Source organism: Colobus angolensis, unplaced genomic scaffold, assembly GCF_000951035.1.
Source record: "Colobus angolensis palliatus isolate OR3802 unplaced genomic scaffold, Cang.pa_1.0 Scaffold112, whole genome shotgun sequence".
NCBI classification, from domain to species: Eukaryota; Metazoa; Chordata; class Mammalia; order Primates; family Cercopithecidae; genus Colobus; species Colobus angolensis.
The window spans coordinates 9,078,529-9,101,655 of NW_012112253.1; the positions used below are offsets into that span (position 1 = coordinate 9,078,529).

Consider the following 23,127-nt stretch of genomic DNA (forward strand, 5'->3'; position numbering starts at 1 on the left):
AACCCTAAAGTTCCAAACAAGTTGTGATTGGCAACCTTGCAAAGGTATACATTTGAACTCAACGCTGAGTCAAGCTCGAGCGCAGGAGGGAGTTACTCAGCTGTGACACACCCAGTGTAACCACCAAGCCAACAGTTACTTTCACCTGTACACAAAATACTCTTAGAGGAATTTTTTTTTTCTTTTTTTTTTTAGTTTATTTGTTCAAGTGATACCCCTTCAAGAAAGCCAAGTTCTTCAAGGAAGCCAAGTTCTAAGGTTACCCGAAAGAAGCTAAAAACTAAAGGATCTTCAAAAAAAAAAAAAAAAAAAGATGACTCATAGCAAGAAAATATTTAATGGCTGACACACAGCAGTCACTCAATTTTTATGCCAGAAACAGACTCAGTCTATCAAATTTTACGGGAGAAATACCATGTGGTCTCAGGAGGTCTCTCACAACTGTCAACTGTTTTATTTGGGGGTAGGGGAGAGTAAACTAATGATAAAATCTGTGAGTTTTAGTTAAAATTCAAATAAACTTCCAGATTCACTCAAGCAATAACTTGCTACAACTGTCACAACCAAAAGTCCTTATCGAAAATATCTGCCCACCTTCCTCTGCTGACTTAATCTTTCTTTACAAAGATACTAACTCCCTAACGGCCAAATATTAGTTGGAAAGTGCATATTTTAAATAGCAAGAATAGACAGAGAGAGATGGAGATCAACACTCTTTTCTTGCTACTTGATGCCATTCTCCAAATCAAAGGAAAAAAAGTAGAGGGCTCAACAAACATACCTAAGAATACTGGTTATTTAAAAAAAGTTAATTGGCTCCAAGATTATGAACAGTTAATAGGTAAATTGTTATATCATAGTATGCATTTTAACTCATAATATTTAGGCTAAAATATCTTAAATAACAGAATAGTTCATATCCTCTTAAAAAATAAATAACTGCAATGTTGACTACTTTGACCCCAGTTTTAGGAACTGAAGGGCATTGAGCAAATATTAAAATATTAACACAACTAATTAGAATTCAGTCTCTACACAGAAAGGGAGACTGTTCTCGTGGCAAGTATACTTTTAAGCTGGAAGCTACAGTTAAATGGTCATCAAGTTCTACAAGTACTTAACTCTCTAAAGATGTTTAGTATTTTATACGCAACATACATTTGAGCATATAATTTTAAAATCAGTTACAAATTATCTGATGAACACTTCTTTGTAACAGAAAATGCAATTTCAGCTAGTTTTCATGAACTACCCAAATAATTCTTCTCAAAGAACCTAGATTATGAGAACCTACAAAACTCACTATCATAGTGAATTTTAACTTTCAGACTGTATTCAGAAACTTGACATACGCCCAAGCAAGTATCACCTGCACTGAAGAGGTCAACATCTCCTTTGAAGTAACATACTTTACTCAATTAATAAAGTAACTCCGAACTATGGCTAACTACAGTACAGCCTACTCCTTTCAACTGCTAAAAATCTCTAGTATGGCAGGAAAAAACTTCGTCTACAGTAGATAAATCCACTGAATTTCTTGCTTGCTTAAATTCATTATGTGTAATTAGACATCGTTGCTAAACGATAAAGTTTTAACCAGAAATCCCTGCAAAGGTTTCCAAACAAGGCAAACCAGTGAGCATAAACCGGAACGGTTTACGGGGACTCAGAATTCCCGAAATACAGACCTAGAGAAGATAATTCTCAAGATTTGGCCAAGTGACCCCACTATCAGCCAAGCTGTCAGTCACCCTGCATTAGCAAGTGCTATTAACACTTAAAAGAGTAGTTTTCTGACATTTACTTACATAGTAATGGTTGCCTAACACTGTATTCTGCCACTTTTTAATGTCATTAAACATGTAAAATTTTCTATTTTCTACTAAACTATCCCACTGTGAATCTTAAATATATAGTACTTAACACATACTGACCTGAGTTTTTCTCCATCAAATACCAACTGAGAAAATGTACAGTACCAAGTAAAAATGCACGGGGACAAGTTCAAATAATTTTCCCTTTGTTTATGAGCCATGTGTTAAACAGCTGTTAACACTCGTCAAGAGGTTTTCACTACAAGTATCCGCCTCTGACACTCAAACGTTTTGGTCAATGTTAACAAAATTAAACCCACTCATCTCTTCACACTGCACGGGGGCGGGGAGGGAGGGACGCTAAAGTATGAAAAGGGAAAATGAAAATTGTAAAACTGGACAAATGTTCTATTTTAAGATTTCCAAATAGTGCCTATACTTTTTCTCCAAAAGCAGCCGCTTCTCAGACGATAAACCATTCCCGGAAATGGGCAAAAGAACACACGCTACAGGGTGCGCACCGCTACAGGCCTGGGCGGACAGGACCGCCAGGATCAAACGCGTCCAGGAAAGTAGCCGCCCACCGGAAAAGCCCAACTAGAGTTCCCTTCCTTTTCCCCTCTGCGTGCGGCTCCCTGGGTAGGGGGAGGAGAAAGCGCCAGACATGCGCACGCGGCCAGACGTCACTGCGTTCTCTCCCCGCCCCCGCGGGGAGCCGTCTGACGTCACGGGGCGTGGGGTGCGGAAGGCGCCGCCGTTGACCCTGCTGTTACCAGGCGCGCGCACAGCCAATCAGCACCCCGCGCCGGCACCGGCCGGCCTTTGAACTCGGTACGGCAACTTCCTGCTGTTTGGCGAGTACACAGTGCAATGCAGTATGTCTGTCAGCGCTGCGGCACAAAGGAACAGCCATTTTGTGACTGAGCTGGACCTGCACCAAGATGCCAGGGGCTCAAAGAGCTGCTCCGTGCCCTAACTATCGAGCTGCCTTTTATTTCGGCACCAGAGCTCCCCAGAAGAGCAGAGAGGGGGAAGGAAATAGGTTTTGGTATTTCAGATTTCAGTTAGTTCAGATTCAGTCTTCTCCAAAATCCCGTTTTTTAATGTATTATCAGCGTCATAAAATGGCTGCCAGTTAAACTGCCTGTTCTAGTACACAAGTAACTGCATTATGCCATGTCTAATCATCCCCAGACTTTTAGAATAACTGCTAAAGTGCCAATGAAAATTGTAGGATTTACCCGCACCTCAGGTTATAAAAATCTGGCTCAAAGGCAGACGATTTGGAGATAAATTTAATAAACTCATTCAATTCTTGAAGATAAATTGCGAACGTGGTGCCCTAGAGAACACACTGAGTCTCTGTGTGCACACAGTCCCCTTTTCATTCTTTGATGTTACTTAACTTGGCCACAAGCTGCAAATTATTCAGATAAAAAGTATGGCATACTTCTTGTATGTCCATCACTAAAACTTTGTTTTAAATACTTAGAAATTTTACAAATATCAAATGTTTTTAAAATAGCGTTTTTTAAAATTAATTTTTAATCTTCAAAAATCGTGACAAGTATTAGACTTTAGCATTAACTTCAAATTCAAATACAAACTTATGTAACCACCATTAACTACTGCACTATTTCCAAAAACAGGATATTACCAGATTTACCTAAACTTGCACTCATTCCTTCCAGATCCTAAAGTTTACTTGACCTGCAAACTAATTTCTTCTTCTGTGGCTCAGGCTGCAAAGGTGATTTTCGTAGTATTCCCTAAACACTATACTTTGGGCAATCAAAACACTGATGGCAGAAGGAACCAAGTACTAATTACAGGGACAGTTCAGCTCACTAAAAGTAACATTAATCTATCACATTAAAACGCCAGTAACATTCTTCAGCTGCACAATTTTAAAAGGAAGTGATGTCATAATTATGTACATGTATTAAGGTATGAAATTTAGGGTAACTAATTTAAAAGTATCTTCTTTCAAAGAGTGTCTTAAATATTTTTGGAAATCCATCAGGTATATGATTCAAAGTATACTTGACAAATGATTTCAAAAGTACAGTCAGTACATGCTTCATGTTAAGCTGTAACCTCCACTACCAGGAGGCAAAATGCCTGACAACTTCAAGGTAGTTTTCCAGGTGAAAGTAAAAATACTGAAAGAATACCAACACTGCTCAATTTTTTAAATTTAGAAAGCATAGTCTGATCAATGATGTTAACCACAAACCTTGCATAAGAAAGCCAAAACCCATGTGAGACCTATGCAAATGATACACTCAAGGGAGCAACAATTTTAGTGCTGAATCTTTAATAATTTGCCAAATATATCTGGAGGTTTTCATTTCTTCAAATTGTCGTTACTTTCCAGAAAGAACAGTTCAGGATGAGTAAAAAACTTTTCTGTCCTCAATTTCATCTAGTAATTTACATGGGCAATTCAATTAAGACAGCACTACAAACTGGGTGACAACTCAATTTGCAAAAAAATTTGGTAACTTATTTTCTAAAGCAAGGCTCAATATGCGTTTAGTCAAATAAAATAAATAGAATTCAGCAGATTAGTAATATGTCATGTTCAAAACTTTCAAATTCACTAGCCTAATAGAAGAGTGTATTATTTATAAAAATGAGAAAAGTAAAAAGAAAATTGGGAAGGAAAATCACATAATGAATCACATCCTTGTTAAACTACATGATTTAAAATTTATAATGAAAATGCATTAAGAACACAAAAAAATGCATTCATATGTACTTTTTAAAATTAATATACAGAGGTCATACAACAAAAACATCTTAGAGGCTTTATTACTTCATCACTAATAAGGTACTCCAAGGAATGTGAAACAAATCATGATTTGCACAAACAGTACATTTGTAAGCTTCAGAAGATAAAGCATTCCAGACGACTCTGTCGAAATACATCAGTAAATTTAAAGCAGCTACAACTAAAATGTGAGGATAAAATACATCTACCAACAAGAAATCAATGTCTTAAGCATACAAATGCAAACCTTAAAATAATTTAAATGTAAAATACACAACTGTAAATATGATCACAATAACAAACACAAAATAGAAGTATATTAAGAGTATTCCAGGATTTCTGTTATTACAGATTTGATTTCATAAAGGCAGGAACTCTAACCATCAAGTAAAGGTTTTGATAAATCATATCAAAATTTCCTAAAATGTCAAGTATATCAAAAGAAATATAAAGTCACATAAAAATATAAACTGAGAGGCATCAGTCAAAGGGTCCTTTAAGTGATTTTGTTTTTAAATGTACATTTTTTCATTCATATAACTTTCTGAAATGTCTATTTACTATAATTTACTACTACAAGGCTTCTCTATGGCCCTCAGTTACAAGTTTAGATATCCTGGATTCTTCAAAGAAAAAATTTGCCTTGTATGTAAAATGGTGCAATGCAGCAATGGCTAAACCGACAAGGTCATTTTTCTGCAGTACAAAAACCTAAAAACTGAAATTTACTGACAGAAAAACTGTACGTTACAGGAAAGGCCCCTATGAATAAAGGTACCTTACCTTTTGACTGCTGTAAGAGGCCTTAAGTCACAACTCAACTTTCATAAATTGCTACCAAAAAATTAGGGTGTGGCATATTAGCAATCTCAAGGTCATGCTTTAAAAAACGAATCCAAATTAGAAAAACACAATAAAACAGACAGCAATCCATGTCTGTCAAGGTAAACAATTGTAAGCTGAGGTTTCTCCCCCAAAAAAAAAGACAAAAAGGAAGAAAGTTGATAGCTCATACCTCGATGCATTGCTGTGTAGCGAACTGTCCTCCTCTTGGCTTTTGTCCTTATTTCTCATCATCTTTTAATTCTTAAATATTAAGGGGGAGGGGGAATCTGTGTTTGCTTTGAAGTCCTGTGCCCAGGTATTTACTGTCAAAAGTTGAAAGAAAGGTAAGGTCCCGGCTTCTATCGATGCTTTTTATTATCAGGAACAAAGTCCTGACGATGTTAACGATATTGTTATAATACAACAACGGTAAGCACCAAAAAACTAAATATTTCTATTTTTTCCTTAAAAGAAAAAACAACAGGATAAACCGAACAGTGGAAGCATCACTATCAATAAGGAAACTTTCTCAAAGTAGCACACTCGATACAAATAACAATCTCTGTATCTTATTGCGTCATCCAAGAATTTCTCGTATTTACAGAAAACAAGGCAAACTTTAACAAATAAATCTTTAAAATTATCACCAATGATCGCGAACTTACCTGATCCATGTAGTATGTCCAAAGCAAGAGTCCTATCTACTAGTAGAAAAATATCAGATCCCAGATAATTAAAAATAAAGGCAAAATCCTCCGTTAAAAAACGAAAAATAAATAAAATAACCCTCAAATATGTTAACTGGTCAAAAAAATAAAGCAATAATTAATACTAAAACAGGTCCGAAAGAAAAAAAACCTCATTAGGAGAGCGCACAAAAATGGAGGTGCGCCATGGCTTCTAAGCTGGAAAAAACAACGACCTGGGCTCTCAGTACGGCTGCTTCTTTCCAACAAGGCACGAAAAGAAAGCTCCTAAAAGCTGCTTTTCTCCCAAAAAAAGGTTCAAATCGACCCCACTAAGTCACTAGGAAAGGCAGGGGGCTACGGGGGCCCCCCGAGGCTGCCCGAAAGTTAGGGAAAGTTGCGTAAAGTGAGGCAAAGGCAGGGAGCAGAGCGCGCTCTCTCTAAGGCACAGCCGCCATCTAGAGCCTCCTTCCCAGCTCTGAGAGCTCTGCCTTTGATTGACACTCTCTACATTTACCCCACAACTCAGGTGATGTACCATAGACCCACCCCTTCATCTCCACCAAAAAAAAAAAAAGAGAGAGAGAGAGAGAGAGAGATCCTCCATCCCAGGGAGCCTAAGGACCCCCACCCCCACACCTCCCTGCCCCTCCAGACCACCCCAACAGGGGGAGGGGGGAGGGCTTCTTAACCCCCTCTGGCTCAAGCACCCTTTTTAAGCCAGAGAGAAATGTAATTTGTTCCTTTTGTCTAAAGATCTGCTAAATATTTCAGTCCTTGAGCTAAAATAACTTCCTCCCTGGACAGGAAGTGGTGTTTTATCAAGCCATTTTGAAAAAGGGATAATTCTTAGAGAATCTAAAGCTCAGCTTAAGTACTAATCTTTGTAAAAATTAATCCCCCAATAGGTAAAATGATTGCTAAATAAAAGTAAAACCTTAATTTCATAAACTAAATTCAAGTTTTTCCTTCTTTGTGATGCCTAAAAATAATCTAAAGACAAAATTTAAGGGGGAATTTTCCATCTCAACTGGAAGAAAGGGGTAATTTTTACAACTCAAGAGCGCCTCCCTAGTGTTCAGTTGCATTGGAGCAAAAGTTAATGCAACCAATTTTTACTCAAAAATATCCATTTTTCTTTGTTCTTTCAACAAAATTCTTTAACCCATTATATAACCTTGAAAATATTACACTCCTCCTCCCAAAGAAACTTCTCATAATCACAATATATTTACTTCCCACAATGATTCAGGCAAAACAAGTATCTTTAAATTCAAGAGTATGGGCCAACCATGATCACCTTTAAATCAGTAACCCAAGAAACTCCACCTCCAAATCCAACAGAAAACACATATCCCAACCCTTCCCTTGTATTTCAAATCAAGTAAGCATACACACCCATTTCAACAATGTTATTAACAATAGGACATACCTGATTGCAAATTATCAAAGTTAATGTCACAAAGCAAATTCTCCTAATTATCAAGACCATGAGATCCACAGAAACAAATCACTAATTCCAAAAACAATATTCTCACCAAGCACTCCATTCAGACAAGCATATTCATACACCCAAAAAAATCCAATCAGCTTTCCTTTCTGCCAGAAACATGTCCCTCCCTCACTGAAGAAATCCATTTTAGATTTACACCAAACAAAAGCAACAATGTCCAATCTAGGTAAAATCCATAATCCAAACTGTTTCAATTCCATACTGTCTACACAAAGATAAATTTTGTACCAAGATCAAAATCCAAAATTCTGTTTTTGAATGTAACAAAGACCAACCACCTCACATCAGTCAATAACAAATGGTGCGCGTGTATTGACCATGGATGTGTATGCTGCAGTATTTGACATGAATCACAAACAATATGATTAACACAAAACAATTTAACCTGAACTATTTCTTCGTCTCATGTAAAATGGGAAAACAGAATCAACAACTCATTTTGTCTATCAAAATAACGCCTACCACCTTTGTAATAGTTACTAAAACTGGTATCAGTTGATTAGTAATAAATGAAAACCTGGTATTTAAAACTCAAACGTTAAGTAATCTATGGCAGGGTGCAGTTCATTTAATCTAAATTCCCAATTGTACAAAATAAAGACAATACAAAATATGAATCTTACTTCAAAGTTATATAAAATGGATTACACACATAATTACGAATGTAAAAAATTGTGAATACTCCGAAGACCCTAACCCATAAATCCAACACTTCTTCCTCTAATAGTAAGACAATAGGAGACATCAGTTTAAATATTCAGATGAATATTCTATAGCAAAATATATTTATAGTATTAAAAAGCTTAAGAAACCATTTCAATCAACACAAAATAATTCAGAAGTATATGCGTATAAGCAGTTTGTTTCAAGTTCATTAAAATCTTGTGGCAGATTAAAATCAGATTATATTATTACCCACTGAGTCGTTTTGAAAGGTTTCATGAAAGCACAAACAAAACAGTATTTAAACCAAATGACCATCTAAGAGCACAACTTTGTGAAAAATGATAAATCTTCATAAACCAAGTAAAATGTTTTTGATTACACCATTTCCAATTTACCAGCTTTATTCAGTACACTTTACCACTTGGCAACTATAAAGGTCAAAGTATTACCAAAATAAAAGTAAACATTTAATGAAACTCTACTTAAAAAAAAAACCCCAAACTGAGAAATTTTAAAGTGTTATAAATTTTATTAAAGTTAACATTCCAAGGTCATACTCATACAAATCAAACTGCAAAAAAATTCCAGGCATAAAAACTATTATCTGTGTTAGTGTGCCATCTTTCTTCTCCAAATGTCAAAATGTCCACAAAAAAAAGTCTTTAGAAAGTCAAATCCACTGTCCATTTGTGTTGGATAAGAAACCTACGTCTTCATTCACTGCATGGAATCCAAGTTAAAAGAACCCTGTCTTGGTTGTGTATTATCACAGGACTCTTGTATTAATCCATTTTCCTCAATTCCCCATAGTAGACTGCCATCTTGATTTCTCAGTGGTAGGGTCCATTTGAAACTCTTCAAGCTGACTGGGTGCTTGATGAAAAAATTAAAAGAAAAAAATGCTGTTGGAATCTTAATCTTTTAAACAGAAAACAGCCACCCACCTTGAAGATATCCTACCATACACAAAACTTTAATTTTATAACAGCTTTCAACTATGAAACTGTATATTAAAGTTGTATGCAAAACACACACAGACGATTCCTCCATAAGACTGCACACCAAAGTAACAAAGTCCTTGTACTACCACAGACACATTAGTATCTATAAAAAGGTCCCAGTGAAGAGTCAGATTTTTAATATTTAACACTAACATCATCATACTGTGTACATAAAAAGTAAAAACAAAAATTAAAATTCAAAATTCCTGGAAAGCTAAATTACAGAAACACTGTGGATTCTAAATCTCAATGCAGAAAACTTTCCAAGCTTCTTCAAAGAAAACTAATTATAGAAAAGAATCTTAAGGGATTTAAAACACACACACACACACACACACACACACACAAAGCAGTCGATCATAGCATAGTTTTTCAATCCAACAGATGTTGATTTTGTTTAGATAATGAAATGGCCACTATAGGTGACACCATCTTTAACTACATATCTGAGAATACAGAAAAGATGTAGCCACCAAAAAAAAAAAAAAAAATCAAAAATGCAAAATATCTGCCTGGCTTGCCATAAAATGCTATCAGTTTTCAAATTATATGCAACTAAAATAATACTCTCTCATTACCAAAATACCAAATGTCTCACAGAAAAATAAATCCATTACTTAAATAATTTGAACTGAAGGGAGAAGTGAGAAGTCAGATGATTTTACCATTAAATAAATGATTCAGATTCATCATGACCAAACATAATTTAAAAAAACAAGATTTAAACCCTGGCCTTCTCTATTAATTTTCCAGCTCTCCAACTGACTTTGTGGAGATACAGTCAAGGGTGACTGAATTTGAGGTAAATTTAAGGGCATTATAGCCCATTAGGTAATTTGTCTCATTGGCAATAATTAGGATATACTGTTTACTATACACAATACAAAAATCTACCTATTTAACTATTTGGTTAACCGAGATACTGCCACCCATATTAAAAAAAATTGATTAAAGGGAGTGTCACAGCATCAGTAATAAATATCAAAAGCCAGATATTTCTCCTTAATTGATTTTGCTCATTTCTCCCCAGCTTTAAAAAGAAAACTAAATTACTCAATTCATTCCTGATCTCAGTAAAATATCTTCCATCTGACTTGTTCATTCCTTAAAATTAAGGGACATCTACTTCTATAGAGAAGTATAAAAGTAAAAACATCATTCTCTGTCAAACAGTTAATTATAACCCAATTTCTTTTCAATCTCTATTGTTACAAGGTTCAAGCTCTAAATGAAGTTGGTGATGTAAATACTATTATGATGAACAATGACAATGAGAATGCATTAATATCAAATTAGTCATATTTCAATATCTGTAGATGCAATTTATTCATCTTGGTACCTTAATTAAAAAACTCAAGTTTTATGTTTTTCTGACACAAGACAGGTAAAATTTATCCAGATTTCCTTCTAAATCCATTATTTTTTAAAAAATCAAAAGAAAATCTAATGACATTATTAGTATTTCAAAATTAATAAAATACATTGGTTTATGTGACAACAGCAGAGATTAGAAAATAGCATATTTATCATGCTCTCACAGTCATATATTTAAAGATAATAAAACAAAAAAAAAAAAAGTGAAGAAAAAATGCCTCAAGAGAAAACTCTGACAACTCTTAGGACATGAAAAAAGCTATGATCAATCTGCACTCCTGCAAAGCCAATCCAAAACCAGAAGTGAGAATTTTGTTAATAAGGAAAAGTGTTCACTCAAGCATCAGAGATTTAGGAGTAATCCATTAATTTTCATAGAATTCAAATTCTTATAAAAACTTCATTTGCAAATAAGCAAAGTTATGCTAAAAAAATACAAAAAAGAAATCAGGCTTAGTTCTGTGAGCCTGGAAATTCTCTCAGAAACAAAATCCACAGTTCTTCATCTGTAAAATAAAAATAGTACCTACCTCTTGTAGCTGTAGAAAGAATACTTACATAGGACTTATATTATCTGACATATAGAAAGATCTCAGTAAATGTTAGCTATCATTCTGATATACCACAATAACCAAAGTATTTTGAGACCTACAAACTGACTTTACTGAATCAAAGTTCATTTATGTATCATCAGTAAGAGTATCTCTGAAGAACATACAGGATCATGGGGTCAGCAGTCTTGCATTAAAATCAAAATCCTACAGAAAACTGGGTAGGGTTTAGATATCAAAGCCCTCTACGCGTTCCTTTCCAGTAACTTGTGAATTACTGCAGACATGGAAGAGATGTTTTGATCTAGAACTACATCATCAGACAAACCTAGATCTTTTCTATATTTCACATATAACCTTCAAGCTTATAATATAAATGATTAAAAAAAATTTTCCCCTTTGATATTCACTCGTTTATACTTCCTTTTTAAAATAATGTGCATGTTCTAAGAGTACCATTCCCACAGCAAAGGTAAAAACTTAAATGGCAAGAAAGCTTCAATGAGTAACTACTAACCCTTAAAATTCCCACATATCATACATCCAGAAGAACATAAAGTAGAACATGGAGGTCTTCTCTTCATTGTATTTTTAACTATTTTTTAAGATGGAGGTCTCACTACGTTGCCCAGGCTGGTTTCAAACTCCTGGATGGAAGAGATATTCCCACCTCAGCTTTCTCAATAGCTGAGAACACAAGTATATGCCTCTGCACTCAACTAAGGCTTTTATTTTTTATTTTTTATTTTTCTGAGATGGAGTCCCTCTGTTCCTTAGGCTGGAGTGCAGTTGCGCCGTCTCAGTTCAGTTCACCGCAACCTGCACCTCCTGGGTTCAACCAATTCTCCTGCCTCAGCCTCCCGCGTAGCTGCGACTACAGGCACACACCACCATGCCTGTCTAATTTTTGTAATTTTAGTGGAGACGGGGTTTCACTCTGTGGGCCACGCTGGTCTCGAACTCCTGACCTTGTGATGCGCCTGCCTCAGCCTCCCCGAAGTGCTGGGATGACAGGCCTGAGCCACCAGGCGCCTGGCCTGGTATTCTTTTTAAATTCTACTTTAGTCAATTTGTTCCAAAAACACTGGGACATGACAAAATACATTGTTGGTGGATACACAGGTATGATTCACCATCTGGATCAGGTTTAGGAGGGCTCCCCTAAAATAAACCATCTCCTTTCCTCTACTTCTCAGCAAATTTTCCCATTTTTAATAGCAAAGAAAAATGGGGTGGGGGGGCAGAGAGTAGTACAAAGAAAAAGAAATTAGTGACTCCTAATTGTCTTAATGGATGACTATCATAAGACTACTATTATTAATGTAACAAATTATTTTAAAACCTAAACACTTATTTCAAAGCCAATGATGGGACAAACAGGTGCAAAATTACCTAGAGCAAAAATTCATCCTTCTCATCATGTAACTAACATTCTTGCTGCTTATGATGATTTCAATCTTCTTCGTCTGTCTTTAAATGTGAAAATATTTATGTAAGAAAGCCCTGAGAGACTAGGCACAGTGGCTCACACCTGTAATCCAATCACTTAGGGAGGCCGAGCAGAGACCGGGAGTTCAGAGTCGGAGGTCGGGAGTTCGAACACCTGAGGTCAGGAGTTTGAGGTCAGCCTGGCCAACATGGTGAAACTCCATCTCTACTAAAAATACAAAAATTAGCTGGGCGTGGTGGCAAACGCCCATAATCCCAGCTACTTGGGAGGCTGAGGCAGGAGAATCAATTGAACCCGGGAGGTGGGGGGTTGCAGTGAGCCGAGATGGTGCCACCACACTCCAGCCTGTGCAACAAGAGTAAAACTCCGTCTCGGGACAAAAAAAAAGAAAGCCCTGAAAAGTAAATTCACGTATGTTGTCTTATTACCAAGATAACCTTGAATCTTCAGTAGAATATATATTAACAAGTCTGGGTCTTATCGACCTAAAAACTAACTATAAAATGAATGTCAATTATGACAACTAAGAAAAGGAGTCAATTTATTTAAGGTTTACAATCAAATCAAATATTCCTTACTGTTCTCATTGGTTTAAAACTTGACTATATATGCAAACTAAGAGATGGAGAATTGCAGAGAAAAAATGAAGTCTTGTCACTTTTAATTTTTACTTAGTCAAAATTTTGCCTTTCAGGCATGCCTAAAATTTAATATTTATTAATTCATTAAAACTTGTTTTAATCGTGAATGTCTGTTTTTAAATTAAACCCAAACACTAGCTGAGAAACAATGTTTAACAGAAGCCGTATTGATACACTAAGTATTTATTGAGCATCCACTATTTGCCAGGCAACTGATCTCTTTAAAATGACCATAGCCAATAATTGTACTATATTAGAAAAGTTTTCATTTCTTTCATCATCCCGTATCAAAAAACAAATCCCCCTCCAAAAATATTTTTGCAGGCCCTAGTAGCCATTTACACAATGCAAGCTAAAGTAGCCATAGGCAAAAATTATCATCTAAAATTTAGATTCCCAAATGTGATTCAAAAAAAATTATTTTTATGAAGTAGCTAATATATAATTACCAAAAAGGCTGTCAATAATAAATCATGTTGGCCAGGCACGGTGGCTCACACCTATAATCCTAGCACTTTGGGAGGCTGAGGTGGGCGGATCACCTGAGGTCAGGAGTTCACGACCAGCCTGGCCAACATGGTGAAACCACATCTCTACTAAAAATACAAAAATTAGCTGGACATGGCGGTGTGTGACTGTAATCCCAGCTACACTGGAGGCTGAAGCAGAGGAATCACTTCAGCCCTGGAGGCGGTGGTTGTGCTGAGCCAAGATCACGCCACTGCACTCTAGCCTGGGAGACAGTGGGACTCTGTCTCGAACAATAAAATAATAATAAATAACGTTAAGAATTCACCAAAATTCATTTATACAACCTTCCCATCAACTCTTTCCAACTATTTTTCAGGCTGTCAGTTAGAAAAACTATTCCAGAGGTAGTAACCATGTCTTCTAACATCAAAGCATAACTTCAGGGACAATCAGACTAAAGAACTTTTTGTTGGGCTTTCAAGTTTAACTTCCAAATTAATTAATTAGAAGTAATTATAATATTGGAAATCATTAAAGATTATGTTCTATTACCAAAAGAGAACCCAAGGGCTTCTGAGTTCTACACAGGTTAAGGCAACGCTTAACAAAAGGAATAGCTGTAGGACCTAGGATAAACTTTCCCTATAGATTAAACAGGAAATACTTTAGGCTTTGTGGCCATTCAATACAACTCCTCTGCTTGCTGCTGCTATCCTGAGAAAGCAGCTGCAAACGATAACTAAATGAAAGAGTATAGCTGTGTTGCAATAAAACTTTATTTACAAAAACAAAGAGGAACCATTTATCAACATCTACGTTCATAATAGTGTTAGAGGTATGTTCAAATGTGGGTTGCTTGCATTTTAACTCGCCTAGGTGAAGAAAGCAGAAAATAATAGATTGGAGTAAATTAATAAGCAAAATCTCCATGTTGATTTTCTTGTACTGTGTTGTTTCACCAAATCCCTCTATTTACAATTCTGACTGGAATTTTCAAAATTTCCAAAGTAGTATTTAAACTTTTTAAACAGATTAAACATTTAAATTGAATAATACTTACTAAATGCTTCCACCAATGTCTACTTCATTGTATGGGGCCTTTAGAGGATTCAGTTTGAGGTTCATATTTCTGCAGAGGACAAAAAGAATTTAATTTTATACATAAAAAATGAAAACAGATTATTAAGCACCATGATTTATACCCAAAATGTCAACATCTTGCAAGGATCATCTGCCAATAGACCAAAAGATGTATGCATTTATTAACAATATAGTCCAAGCAGAAAACATACAAGCTCTTGAGTATCACAAATTTGGCTGTACGGAGTCTCCTCTGTAGAATGTTACTACAAAATCACAAGCATAAGTTTCAGCCCCTAAGAACTCCAAAAACGTAGGTAAATATTTGGGCTCCCCAGGTGGATCTGAAGGTTGGGAACTAGTTATTTAACAGAGTCAACATCACTCCTACAGTACAGAATTGTTTCACTTTCTAGTCTTATATCTATTTACTTTCAATTCTTCTACAGGAAAGCTTACATTGCCCACCTGTAAGGCCACTTTCCAGTCCTTAGTATTACCATATTATTTCACATTTTTATGTCTTTAGTCAACACTAAGACAAAATGATAGGAAACCATAGGCATCATTTCAAACTAACTGTACCAATCTACTCAACTAAACCAACACTAATCACTCCTAAATTATATGCTTGATAATAAAAATTTATCCAGCCAGGCCCGGTGGCTGACGCCTGTAATCCCAGCACTCTGGGAGGTGGAGGCAGGCAGATCACTTGAGGTCAGGTGTTTTGAGACCAGCCTGGCCAACATGGTCAAACTCCATCTCTACTAAAAAGACAAAAATTAGCCGGAAATCACTTGAACCCAGGAGGCAGAAGTTGCAGTGAGCTGAGATCACATCACTGCACTCCAGCCTGAGCAACAGAGCGAGACTCCATCTCAAAATATAAATAAATAAAATGTATCCATACTTTCCACTAGTCAGACTTAAATATCTCATAACTAAACATGGAAAACAGCGTTTCCCATATCTCAAGTAACTTATATACTTTTCTCATCACTCCTGTTCCCAAGTATGATTACAATAATCATCCCACCCCCAAAAAGAAAACTTATTTAAAAATTCAGTATGAAAATGGGCTGGGCACAGTGGCTCACACCTGTAATTCCAGTACTTTTGGGAGTCCAAGCTGGGTGGATCACCTGAAGTCAGGAGTTCAAGACCAGCCTGGCTAACAATGGTGAAACCCCAGTTCTACTAAAAATACAAAACTTAGCCGGATGTGGTAGTGCACGCCTGTAATTCCAGCTACTCAGGAGGCTGACATAGGATAACCACTTGAAACCGGGAAGCGGAGGTTGCTGTGAGCTGAGATCACACCACTGCACTCCAGCAGCCTGGGCAACAGAGCAAGACTCCATCTCCAAAAACAAAACAAAAACCAAAAAGTAGCAATTTAAGGTTTTTAGAAGAAAATAAAGATTAGGAGTTACTTTACGCTACCCAAATGCTTTTTTAGGACTAATTTTCAAATTATAGAGCAAGTCCCTGTTTATCTTCCCAAATCTAAGTTCCTTTAGTCATTCAGACAGATCATAATCAAGAAATATAGCAAAGATCTGCTTCAAAATTACTCTAAGAGTAGGTGCTAAATTATCCCAACAAATTGACAAACGAAGCAATTTAAAAGGAACAACATATTTCTAATCTTCCAAATTTAATCTGATCTTATAAGTAACAGAAGGTTTTGTGAAGAAAGACAAAACGTAAACCAAGTAAACCCTTAAGAGAAGGGTAGAACTGACTTAAGGAATCTTGCTAAAAGAAACGTCTAAGGGAAATCCCTCACACTGCTCTGATGAGCTTATAAATAAGTTACCTACCAGTAGATAGGGCTCTCACACCACCAAAGACAGAAAATATATCTCACTTTGCATCATCACAAAAATTACTGACACGTAATCTACCATAGCATTTCCTTCCCCATGCATCACTCACAAAAATTACTAACAACTAAAATTGACAAAGTCTAAAATCACTTTGCCATCCTTGGAAAGAGAGGAGAAGGGAGCAAAATTCAGCTTAGGCAGACTATCAAAGTCGACGATTTTGCTCGTATTCCCACCTAATCCTATTTCATAATATCATAGTTTCAGATTTAATAACTTACAGGTATAATATACATATTTTGGTTGTTGTTCTTTTAAACAGTAAGGACAGCTTTAGTCAACTGTCTCATTATTAGTCATTTATGCTTTTCTTAGAAAACTTGGTTTTTAAAACAATATTTTTACTTTTTTTTTTTTTGGGACGGAGTCTCACTCTGTCACCCAGGCTGGAGTTCAGGAGTAGTGTGGATCTCAGCTCACTGCAACCTCCACCTCCCAGGTTCAGAAAATTCTCCTGCCTCAGCTTCCCAAGTAGCTGGGACTACAGGCGCGTGCCACCACGCCCAGCTAATTTTTTTTTTTTTTTTTTTTTTGGATTTTTAGTAGAGATCGGGATTTCACTATGTTGGCCGGGCTGGTCTCGAATTCCTGACCTCAGGTGATCCGCCTGCCTCGGCCTCCCAGAGGGCTAAGATTACAAGCGTAAGCCACCGCACCTGGCCAATTTTTAACTTAAAAATAAAACCTGAGAGCACCATTAACTATAAAGTCATTAATATGTCTAAGAAAATTCACAAACCTCAAAGTTAAAATATAGCTTTATAATAAATTAAAATGACTATGATTACTATGTAGCACACGATAAAGATACAATTGTTTGGGAAATAATTTCAGATACATGGCTTCGTTTCAAAAGGCAGAGGAATGTTTTCTAAAACAGATATGTCAAGCAACATACAAGGTATATATCAAAACTTTTATCATATTGTTATAGAAAACATGCTACTTGAATGTTACATAAACCATCAAGTCATATATTTATAACCTAAGGATCAGAATATCCTTCAATTTAAATTGTAAAGGTTAATTACATTAAAAAAATAGCCAATTTGAAAATCAAAGTACACTGAAGCATTCAATCTGGAAGGAGGTAGCTGGTAAAATGAAGATATTTATCTTTGATGTACAAAAATTTTGTAACGGAAATTAAATAGATTTTATCAGGCATGCAAACTATAAATCCTCTTATTTATAACATGATCATGGCCAGGTGAAAAATATTAAAACCACTTAACTTTATATTAGATACATTTACTACATCATTAGAAAAATTTTTAAAAATACTTTTATTGAAGCATTCTAAACAGTGTTTAAAGACAGTATAATTCCTTAATTGCTTCTCTGAAATCAATTTACAAAGTTTGTATAAGAGAATTAGGCATGGCTTAACAATTATTTTTTATCCCACAATTTGAGAGCTAATAGGGATCTTAAAAGCTTGGAACTCTAAAGTCTTCATACAAATTGTGAGATGAAGGTACAAAAGGAACAAAATGTCAAGACTGCAGGGCTTATTTACATTAGAAGGTAGGTCTCCTGATTGCTGAAACGTGTTATATTTTCCACTCTATCACCACTGCTGATTAACAAAAGATAAAGAGATGTCCTCAACTTATCTTTCTCACTCCACAATCAGATCTCAGTGGATAAAAAGTAAAATTAGTTGTCCATAGTACAAATTTTTAAATAATCAAAAAATGATGAATAATAGTAAATAAAACTTAGAAGAAAATTTACATTTGAAATTACCTATTTTATATAATCTATAAATGTCATGTCATGAAAGCCTTGTGATGACACAGCATGGCTCCCTTCATTTCTATAGAATGTCAGGTAATTTTTTAAACAGTTTTTATCAGAACTAATGCAATCCAATTCAATCACAAAGTTGATCAGATTTTTATGATTCAAGAATTATCCCAAAATGCTAGGGCAGAAACAAATATATAAGCACCACTCTGGTTCTTAACCAGAAAACAGTGGTAAATATATAATAATCCACCTTCCTTACAAAATATAGTACTTTAATACCACATCTACAGGATCCACTATATTTATCTAATATTATCTATCTAAAATAGTTATCTACATTTACATTTGACCTCATGTGCCAATCAATTATGTTCATTATACAAGACCGTCTCAAGCAGTAAATATCAAAACACTGAATATAAGCACTAACAAAGATCTAAGTACATGTGGATCTTTGATTCAACATTTCTAGCCCTTTCTAGCTGTTTTCTTTTTTATTAATCAAATTACACCTTCCGTAGGCCATTATAAATGTATTGCCTGTTTATACTTAAACAAAGATTATGCTTCACATAAGAGATCCATTTCTTAATTTCCGTAACAGTGCCCAATGACAGGAATGCCAATTTAATATCACATCAATTGCACAGAGGAAACCCTAAGCTTGGCATTTGTGTTGAAGTTTTGAAGTGAAGGATGTTTCAACTTTCTTGTAAATGTTGTATTTTTAGAACACTACAGTTAAAAGTTAAACATTTAGTTTTCTCTTGCACACTGTAATACACCCAAATTTGATCGAACTGCAAAAAAGGACTCAAAAGTTAAGCTGAAGCAAAGGCAATAAAAATATTCCTCTTATCACCTATTTCAATCAATAGAATAAGGCAACATCAAGCATTGAAAGACTGTATTTTATTTTCCACAAAAATTTTGAAGAAAAGTAAACTTGCCCTTATTTTAATTGGTCATTTGGCAATTCTTAAAATTTCCCAAGATACCCATTACTATACTGCGTATTTCCTCTAGTCAATCACTAATAACAGCTTGACATTAATTTTCAGATTCAACGTTAACTTCTAAAAAAGGCATATTTCCTTAAAAATATCCGTGGACATTTTTTAAAATTCACATATCTAGCTTTAAGATTTCAAAATGTGATATACATGGCATGCTGGGGGCCCAATACCTATTGCATGTGAAAATTATTTCTATCTTTTATGCTTTAAAAGCAATTACTAAGCAATTAGAGGACTCTTTATATGTATTAACTCTAATTTCCTAGAAAACACAACATTTTTGGACCTGTCTGAAAACTCATGAAAACAAGTAAAATGAGTATTTTAAATCTATTAAATGACTAAGATATGAAACTGTCTATTTAGTTTTTGAAATGTAGTTAAGAATCCTACGATCAGCAAATGCAAAATTCCAGACCATTCCTAAAATGTGATCTGTACAGTCAAAAAAAAAATGGCTGAAGATTGTATGTACCAGATTTGTAAAAACATAATCTTGATGACTCTACTGCAGATTTAACCACAATCCTAAAGCACCATTTTATTAAGCAGTACTAAATGTCTTCCTGCTCCAATATAAATTACATGCATCAACTGTCTTAATAGTAATAGAAGTGTTTCAATGTCAGGCAAAAGAATTTGATGGTTTTCTCATCCTTTCAGTGATAAACAGTCTACAGTTTGTTTCATTAACAAACTTTAGTGATATTTTTCACTTAAATGTTGGTAACTATTCAACTGCAGATGTTGTGTAAAAACATTTACTTACTTGCTATATAAAATACTGACTTTCCCAAAGATTTCTTTTATCCTCAAGGATAAAACTCCAACGTCTCAGTCTTCAAAATGGCATACCCTTTGGTGAAAACAAAGATTCTAAACTTACTTATGAAGCAAACAATAGCAAGTAAAACTAAGTGTTTTTAAACTTTTTAATTACAAAAAAGAAACTAAAATCTATGCTCAAAACCTGATTTTTTAAACGTTCTTCCCTAAAATCTGTTAGTATGAACAGCAAACTAGTTCAAATTCTCCAATAAGCTTATTTCTTTAAATACTTAAAAGATTAAAATTGTTTGCACAGTATACAGAGTTAAACAGAAAAAAAGCTATCTTTGGTTCATGGTTTTCCTCAAAATCTAATCAGTCTTCTCTTGTTCCCAAAATTAAACAAGGCTTAAAAGACTTTCAGTATTTTAAACTATTCAAAGGGTACGTTAAGTTACAATGGCTATGCATATATACTTTTAATCTTTCCTGCAGTGAAAAGGCTTAAAGGCTTTGTCAAATTATTTCAGATAGTTTACTCATATTCATAATCACAACTTTTTTAAATGATACCCATTCACTGATTAATTGAAATGTAAATTATTAAAGAATAAAACAAAAACTTAATAAGCTAATTTTTGTCAAAACAATAAAAACCCAGTCTTACCTCAAATAAAAGAACTCTATTTGTTCAGAACCATCAGCAGCCAAATTAATTTTAATCTCCTAAGTCACCTTTAAAAAAAAGAAGAAAGATGGTATTAATGTTTTGAATTTTAAACATTTCTTGGCCAACGATTCAGTGTGATGAAACAAGAAAATATTCCACAGACAAAAATCTATGGGTAAATTGAAGAGACGGCTCATCGACACACAACCTGTACATTTATGGTTGCAGTTATTTATCTTAGTATCTATCAGTCTTTGTTTTCCTCATCTTTTGGCTGTATTGACCAATACTAAAGATTAACACATTGAATTAAACAAAAATACAGAAAATTCAAATTTTTGGACTGATTTAAGATTACGAACCTTTTTTTTTTTTTTTTTTACTTTCCCTCTTTTTATGACAGGCAATAAACAAACAAAGAAAAAGTTTACCATTCTTCAAGACAAATCATCTTAGTATCTCCCTTACCATCCAGAAATATATTTTACAATTATGAGCAATTAGAAATTAGCTCCTCCAAGAGAAATTAGTGAAGTTAAAATGGCCACTGGTTACTTTAAATTTTAAACCACAAGTTACTTGATCTCACCAAGTGGGATATTAGCTTTATCTTTAAAGCTATTCTAAAACTTACAGTACCTAAACCTTTACTCAATTTCAAACCAGGGTTTAGAACATTTTCATTTCAGTCTTTCTCCTCCCCCATTTATCATGTAAAAAGATCTTTCAGGTTAAACTGCTCGCAATTATTTTGCATTTCACAATTCAAAGGGGATTCTAAAGAACTAGATTCAGAATATCCATTTAAAACCACTTTCAGTGCCCAAAAATTTCGGAAACATTGATTTGAAAAACCAAAATTGGTACTTAAAACAGATTCTGTAAAATCAAGATATGCGCAACTGATGTAACCATGTACCATTATAGGAAGGCTACTCAAAAAACAAAACAATTTTACTGGAAAAATGCCCTTAGAAATATGGTCGAATAAACCAGTATCTGATTTCAGATGTACTATGTAAGTCTGCCCAACACTATTTTTACGTAGTTCTGCACCTTTACAACACAAGAGCTCCGCAGAATGAAGACAAAAATATTCTAAAATACACAAAGGTTTGTGCGCTTCTGGTTTGTTCTTCAAACCACTATACTTAAAAATTACCCTTCAAACATTTTTTTTAAGATTACAGACGATACAGAGAACTCTACTAAATTTTATGAAACCTGTACTTTTAAAATACTGTTCCGTTTTAAGCCTATCTAGATTTTTATACATGCAACAAATGCAACAAATATGGCTCCTCTTCATCGCCCATTACCGAGAGCAGTCCTACTTTATTCATATTTACATTACGAGAAAGTAACTTCAGGAAGAGATTTGGTGTCAGAATGTTCTTTTGTGAAAGTTTTTCGATCATAGCTTGTGATAATATACATTCTCAAAAAAAATTAAATTACGAACTTTTGACTAGGAATTGACCCAAGTACGTTCTAACATTCAGGTGTGAGAAGTTACAGATAACGGCTCCTTGTGACCTTTTCAAAAAGTACCAAACAGTGTATTTAATCATATTTAAATATCAGGAGATCAAATGATCTTGGCGTAATTACTCGGTAAAATAAACTACATTAACCAAACGTCATCAGCTAGCACCGTAATTATCAAATCTATTTCCATTAAACAGCCTTGACGACACAGTAAACTTGTCTTCGTAATTCTGAAATACCAGAAGCACTCCTCCAACTTGCATTTTTCAAAGACAACCTTAACGTCATAAAGGTTTAACAAGCAGCAAGTACCTTCGCATGTATCACTGCAGCCGTTTCAAAATCGGCTTTGAAAGAGTTAAAAGCCAACACCCAATAGGAGGGAAAAAAACAAGTTTTATTTTTGTTGAAACGTAGTCAGGGTTCCATTGTTCTTTTAAATTCGATCATGAAGATGAGTTCCCACCTCAGCGGAAAGAGGTTAAAAAGCTCCTCCGTTGGAGAACCTGAAAGGGATTTTTTTACCCTAAATATCAAAATAACTCACCAGGACAGAAAGGGGCTCTCCACGCCCGATCCCCTTCGGGCTCTCGCCGGCAGTCACCCGCCGCCCCTTTCCTGGCGGATCCAGTCCTGGCGACGAGGCCGCCCCCCGCCCACCTGCCGCCCACGGGGTCTGCAGCGGGGCCCCGCGTG

General features: G+C 35.1%; 1 protein-coding gene across 2 annotated transcripts in view; it reads right to left on the minus strand.

Moving 5' to 3' along the window:
- CHD2 (chromodomain helicase DNA binding protein 2) overlaps positions 1-20,362 on the minus strand; it is a 146,771-nt gene extending 126,409 nt beyond the window's left edge. The window contains exons 1-4 of one of the 2 annotated variants that reach the window (XM_011958054.1): positions 20,275-20,362; positions 14,826-14,894; positions 6,078-9,150; positions 5,603-5,735 (exon numbers count right to left, since the gene is read on the minus strand). In XM_011958054.1, coding sequence (XP_011813444.1) covers positions 5,603-5,664 — 62 coding nt within the window. In that variant the 5' untranslated portion in view covers positions 5,665-5,735; positions 6,078-9,150; positions 14,826-14,894; positions 20,275-20,362. Of the gene's footprint in view, positions 1-1,934; positions 2,497-5,602; positions 5,736-6,077; positions 9,151-14,825; positions 14,895-20,274 lie in introns of those variants that run through there. The other variant, XM_011958059.1, reaches the window with a different exon arrangement.
- Between the last annotated feature and the right edge of the window lie 2,765 nt (positions 20,363-23,127).